Here is a 6000-nt window from a genome sequence, read left to right on the forward strand (position 1 = left end):
AAGCTTCAAATTTGTGTAAGGTGAAAAGTGCAAAAAATCCGGCAAATACAGACATTTGAGCCTCTCGTTATTACGGTTCTAACCGAGTAAAACTCCACTTTGATTAATGCAATTAATTTATTCTTAAGTAAGTATCATAATTATAGTTTATCAGAATATTTTGGAATTAGGACAGTTTTTGTAACATTTAAGAATTATTAAGGCATGAGTCAATTAGTGTCCACGTTACATATTTATTCCCGATTATTTGCATATATCCTTTTAGACCGGGCACCTCACAAATCCCCATCGTTGCTCGGACACCGTACTGTTAGCCGCCACAAGGTCCAGATTTATTCCGAGATCGTTGACCACTCTATAAATTAAATTATGTAAGCTTTAGATTTGAGACTTACAATAGAAACTTTTGTCAAGCTACACCTGAATTATTTAGCGAGTTATAGAACAAAATCAAGCAAAAAATTAGGAATCACGGAGCACTTATCATTCCGTTGAATGGCCATTTTCAAGAAAAATATCGGGGTCAAAGGTCACACGAGCGAGCCCCTTAGTTTCCGCCCAGTCGAGAGAAAATTTCTTAAAAATTGAACTTTGCCGCCAATAATTTCCTTTAAAGGGCCCCTTGCGTCATACATATGATTCCTCATTTTTGGCTTGTTTTATTGATATCACTCGCAAGATAAGTAATCCAGGTGTAACTTGACAAAATGTTCCTTTATTAGATTATTGACAATAGGTCAATCGTACTTGTTCAATTTTTTCCTTCATTAAAAATTCCTTCACTTCGAAATTCAATTTGAATTAATTCTTCATTCATTAAATGAATAATTCATTCATTCATTCATTCACCCCACGTATTTAATAGGTCAAAAAATGAATGATTAAAAAACACACTCATTCATTTTGAAATTTTGAACTATTCATTCATTCATTTCGGTATAATTGAATGACCGTGAACACGTATGGGTTCAATAACTATTTGAACCCAACCCCACCCGGTATATCGAACGTTGCCCCCTAGATGGGGATTGGGTTGGTAAATTGTGTACAACTCGGTTCCCGGTACCGCATCCAATTTCCAAATCGAGCTCGCCCAAGGTTCGCCCGGGTATTGCTAAGAAATTATAACCAGGATTTATTACCACGTTAGTTCGAATGTAAATACATACATGTTAAACGAGAGATTACATAAATTCTTGGCCTGTTGGCAATCGCGGATAATCTGAGTGTCCATTGATTACTTCCAGTCTCAAGGGCGGAGCGAATCATGTAGAATCCAGTAGTAGCTTTGTAGGAATAGAGAAAATATTTACTAGGGAACGTGCCGAGGTGTCCCTTGAAGTACGGATTGTCAACTTTACTCGGGAGATGTATACTGGTTCAAAATAGGGCATGTAAAACTGGTTTTAGATTTTTTGGATTAGGGGAAGCGTTCGTAAAACAGGTTTTAGATTTCTCGGATTAGGCCAAAGGTCCGTAAAACCGGTTTTAAATTTTTCGAGATTTTGAAACTTTCATAAATCCGATGCTCGGATTTAACCGTAATCAATTTTACACCTAATTTCGCAAACTTTACAAATATGATTTTATCATGATTTGATAATTTATGATGAATTCAACAAACTTTTAACATGAATTTGAAATAAAAAATGTTCCATAACCGCTGATTCTCACATGTAAAGGTTGTTGATGATTTCTAATTGGCTGACTTACAGTTATACTCCAATTTCCAGACTTGATATAAATCAGAACAATCTGGAACATGCGGCATGCCATCGATATTCATTCCGTTGAAAATATTAGGTTTACGGACCCTGAAGGCCATCTATTTGTGGAAGAGTAATAATATTTTCAGGAATTTATACATATATCACGCATACTAGAGGTGAGTCGGGTCGAAACGGTAAAAACCCGATCGGGTTCGGCTATGTAGTTCGGGTTGGGTTAAGAAATTAATCAAGCTCGGGTCTTTAAATCGCTAGACCTGAAAGGTGGGTCGGTTAACGGATCAGCCCAGTAAAAGCCCGAGCCGCCCTTAACCCGATCGTGTCAGGCGGGTCGGGTTCAGAAATTAACCGGGTCGGGTTTTCGATACCCGACTCATTTCTCACCCATACCCCTTCTGGTGGATAAACGATTGTATAAATCCCTCCACCCTCAATTGGCCCTGGTACGGGTGGTGTCATTGTAGTCGTTTCCTCGGTTTCCGGAGATGTCAATTCCCTTAAAAGGAAACATACATACACATAAATAAATTTATTGTCGGAAATGACACGTAAAATTTATAATGCAAATTTAAATCTCACGGTGGGCCTTCCGTCGTCACAATTACGCAGGGCGTGGAAGCCTCGTGATTGCAGGTGAGCAAATCCTGATCCCACACGGTCAAAGGGGGGCAACTGTGCTCAATCGCGTATCCATTCGTGCACTCGATAAACTTACGGCAATCATAAGGATACGGATGATACGTGGGTACGCCGTCCTCCCACGGGGGACAGGCCACAATCTATAAAAAAATTATTCACTCTAAATAAAAATGAGTAAAATTTACTCAATGTTGAGTAAAAAAAAAAGAGGATGACACAACCAAACGGTAAAATTTACCCAACGTTGGGCAAAATCTGGCCAAAGTTGTGTAAATTTTGCACAACGTTGGGTAAATTTTACCGTTTGGTTGTGTCATCCTCTTTTTTTTACTCAACAATGAGTAAATTTCATTTACTTATTTTTATTTAGCGTGTAATTCCACACTCTTAATAATGATTACTTAATTTAGTTATTAGTAGTACTACTCTTGTTTAATTATTACTTAATTACTTTGTTACAATGCCGTTACTACAAATTTTTTTACTCCACCATTGCGAGTACATACATGCGAAACCGAATAAAATTACTCCACCATAAATAAAAAAAACTTAAAAAAATATTTCATACCCTTTCCGCCAAAGCAAACTCGGCATAAAACTCTTCACTCTTTCCTTCTGCGCTTGAGCTCTTCCCAAAAATTAGAAACACAATGTGGAAAAAGTGCCGGATTTTATTTGAATACATGATTTCCGAGTGTTTTTTTAAACAAATTTAACCAAACCACGTTAGCGTTCCATTGTTTGCGGATTTTGAATTGTAATTTTTGTTTCTCAACTTGCCCAACTAAATTTGTACTTACCATTTATTGAAATGGCGATTTTGAAAAATGTTCATTGTCTTGCGCTTTATATTGAAGATCTTAGTGCTGATAAAAATAGATAATTTTTAATTTTACAAAGTTACGAGGTTAGAATTTTGATTTTTTTCAGAACAAAATATTTAACTTGTACTTATTATTTTTTATCTATTGTATTTCTAAGACAAAAATCAAACTTTTTCCCAACCAACTTTGTAAACTTAAAAATTTTAGATCAAACAAGATCTTCTTTTTGTAAGAAACGCAGGTGGATGAATATGTATGTACATACACTCTAAGAAACCCGGTAACTATGTAAGTTATTACCTGGCGGAGTATCTATGTGACTCTACCCAATGGTAATTTATTTATTATTGAATGGTAGAAAATTAGTCAACAACTGGTATATTTTCAAATTTCGCGACCTGGGTTATTACCGGTTTAGTAACAAAATATCTTCCACGCAATAATAAATTGATTACCATGTGGTAGAGCCACATAGATACTCCGACTGGTAATAACTTATTTATCGGGTTTCTTAGAGTGTAGGCTAAAAAATCGCCAATTTTATTAAATGGAAAAAGGCAAAGGTGAGACGGAAAAACTCAAATTCAGAACCCAAATATGTAGTTGGGGCTTAACAATTAACTTATCCACCTGTCTCCAAACTGTGTAAATTTATTGAACTTATCTCCCTTTTATACTCGATATATATTCCGGACCCCAAATATGCAAATTTACCCATCAATCAACGTGCAATTTTATTTGACGTGAAGCCCCCCAATTACATATGTAGACATGTTACGATTTCATAACCAACAGGGTGGTGGTGACACATTATTATATAATTGTGATTTGCATAAACTACATATCAATTTGGACTTTGCGTCACTTGAAGACTAATCAATTTATTGATAAGACCACCATTTCCCACAATGTTGACATGCTAAAATTAGTAAAAGTGAGTTCAACAGGCTTAAACATGCTTTGTAATTTTATAAATCGTGCATATTAAAATCGCTTTTATTTGCTTACATATTTTTCTACAGCTTTATTTTTCTTTGCCGAATTTTGTTAATTCATTACGACTTTGAATGTTCCCATCACAACATAATTTTTCCCAAATTGCGAACGTTGCGAAGCAATGAAGACTTTGTAAATGAAAGATTTTAACGTATGTAGTTAAATCAAGCCTGAAGATTGCACTTTGTGGGAAATGACACCAATGTCACTATTTTAAACATATATACCTTTTCAAAAATTTGGTTTTCACTCAAAAGTCAGTCATCCCGATTTCTGATTGATGATTTTCATTCACAATCAGTCATTTTTGTTCAAATTCATTTCATGATTGTATGAAGCATAGGATGAAAAATGAAATGAGTGAGAAATCCTTTCATTCACAGTCATTCATCTGAAATGACGGAATATTTCAATCATTTTCACTCAAATCAAAAGAAATTTATTTTCATTCACTATCACTCACCATCATAATCACTCAAATGAATGAATGTGAACAGGTATGATTTTAAATAAATAATTAAGTGCACACTAAACATGGATGCCACTTATACTACATAATCTCAAAGATGACTCAAGATTTCAAAATGAACTTTTCACTTCATGCATGTATTTGTGCACATATGCATCTGGATTCTTCACTCCCTTCATTTATCATCCTATGCTTAATATAATACATGTAGTGAATTAAGAAAGAAGCTCCAATGATGTGTAATGTAACGAATATGAAAGAAACTAAATGAATATGAGTGAAAACCGTCACTGAAAATCATGATGAATGATTCTTGCCTGATTTTTTTTATTTGAACAGGTATGACGGAAATAAGGTCAGATCACTAGACTAGTATTAAATTTTGCATGAAATCATATAATCCATGGGCAACTGAATTAAAATAAAATGAAAAGTTGGCTTTGTAAATATTTAGTTGGTTCAATTTCTTTAATTGAATGATTCTTTTATCTGCATTTGTATGAATGAAGGTCTCAAATATATTTAATTAATGGAGTGGAATTTTAGTAAAAAACACAACTTGTATTTGAATCAAACTTTTCGAAAAATTACAATAAATAAATATGTATAATTTGTCTTAATTTAGTTACAAATATTTAATACAAATATTACTGGCAAATATTTTGTCCTTTTTTCTCCTCGCAGGCGTCGACAAGGCAGGGGGCACAAAACAGATTTCCGCTACACTCTCCTGAAGAGAAAGGATTCCAATCAACCGAACACAGCTCACCAGCCCCCTTTCCTTAAAAAATGAATAAAAAAACAAATAAAATAAAATAAAAATTCTAAAATAAATTAAATTCACTAACGCCAAAATAAATTAAATTTATTAACGTCAAAATGCATATATTTTTTAAAAAGCACGTTTTTTACTCACCAGCCTTGACCATGCCGAATAAGGCCAACAAGGCGAAGAAAAACCACGTAAATTTCATGTTGAAGGTTTGGTGAAAAGTAGTTTTCAAAGAGTTTTCACAAGATATGCTCCTTCGTCAAAGGGAAAAACTGGAATGGTCCGGAGTCACAGAGTGGGATTACTTTTATACTCGCATCCTGGGACATGAACCCTTTGGAGACCTACAGACCGAGATATTTGCATACCCCACTAACCGACTTATAAGGGAAGGAATGTTGATGCGTTCTTGGAAATGTTAAATTTTATTAAGCTTTTGACCTTTTTCATGGCCACGTGCATAACACTGTGGTAAAAACAATTATGGTGTAAATATTTTGCGTTTTATGATGGAAATGGTCAAGGATTAGGGCATAAAGTTGGCTTCAATTTCTGAAAATTCAGGAAACGTTT

General features: G+C 34.6%; 1 protein-coding gene and 1 long non-coding RNA gene across 2 annotated transcripts; both read right to left on the reverse strand.

Annotated features, from left to right (window-relative positions):
- Positions 1-155: 155 nt before the first annotated feature.
- Positions 156-3106, reverse strand: LOC118437199. The gene is made up of 7 exons (XM_035856072.1): positions 2935-3106; positions 2307-2506; positions 2118-2223; positions 1714-1825; positions 1189-1286; positions 996-1114; positions 156-355 (listed from the first exon to the last, which is right to left on the reverse strand). Exons 1-7 carry the CDS (start codon positions 3049-3051, stop codon positions 262-264), a joined length of 846 nt encoding a protein of 281 aa, XP_035711965.1. The 5' UTR covers positions 3052-3106; the 3' UTR covers positions 156-261.
- Positions 3107-5190: 2084 nt separating this feature from the next.
- LOC110855422 lies at positions 5191-5732 on the reverse strand. Its single transcript, XR_002548471.2, has 2 exons — positions 5572-5732; positions 5191-5436 (listed from the first exon to the last, which is right to left on the reverse strand). It is a non-coding gene; the product is annotated as an uncharacterized LOC110855422 (long non-coding RNA).
- Between the last annotated feature and the right edge of the window lie 268 nt (positions 5733-6000).

The sequence above is a fragment of the Folsomia candida genome, unplaced genomic scaffold, assembly GCF_002217175.1.
Source record: "Folsomia candida strain VU population unplaced genomic scaffold, ASM221717v1 Fcan01_Sc012, whole genome shotgun sequence".
Taxonomy (NCBI): domain Eukaryota; kingdom Metazoa; phylum Arthropoda; class Collembola; order Entomobryomorpha; family Isotomidae; genus Folsomia; species Folsomia candida.

Coding starts and splice junctions, on each gene's coding strand:
- LOC118437199 (XM_035856072.1), bottom strand. CDS start 3,051: ATGTATTCAAATAAAATCCGGCACTTTTTCCACATTGTGTTTCTAATT. Junction 2,507..2,934: donor AGTTTGCTTTGGCGGAAAGG/GTATGAAATATT, acceptor ATTTTTTTATAG/ATTGTGGCCTGTCCCCCGTG. Junction 356..995: donor GGCAACGTTCGATATACCGG/GTGGGGTTGGGT, acceptor TTTAATTTATAG/AGTGGTCAACGATCTCGGAA.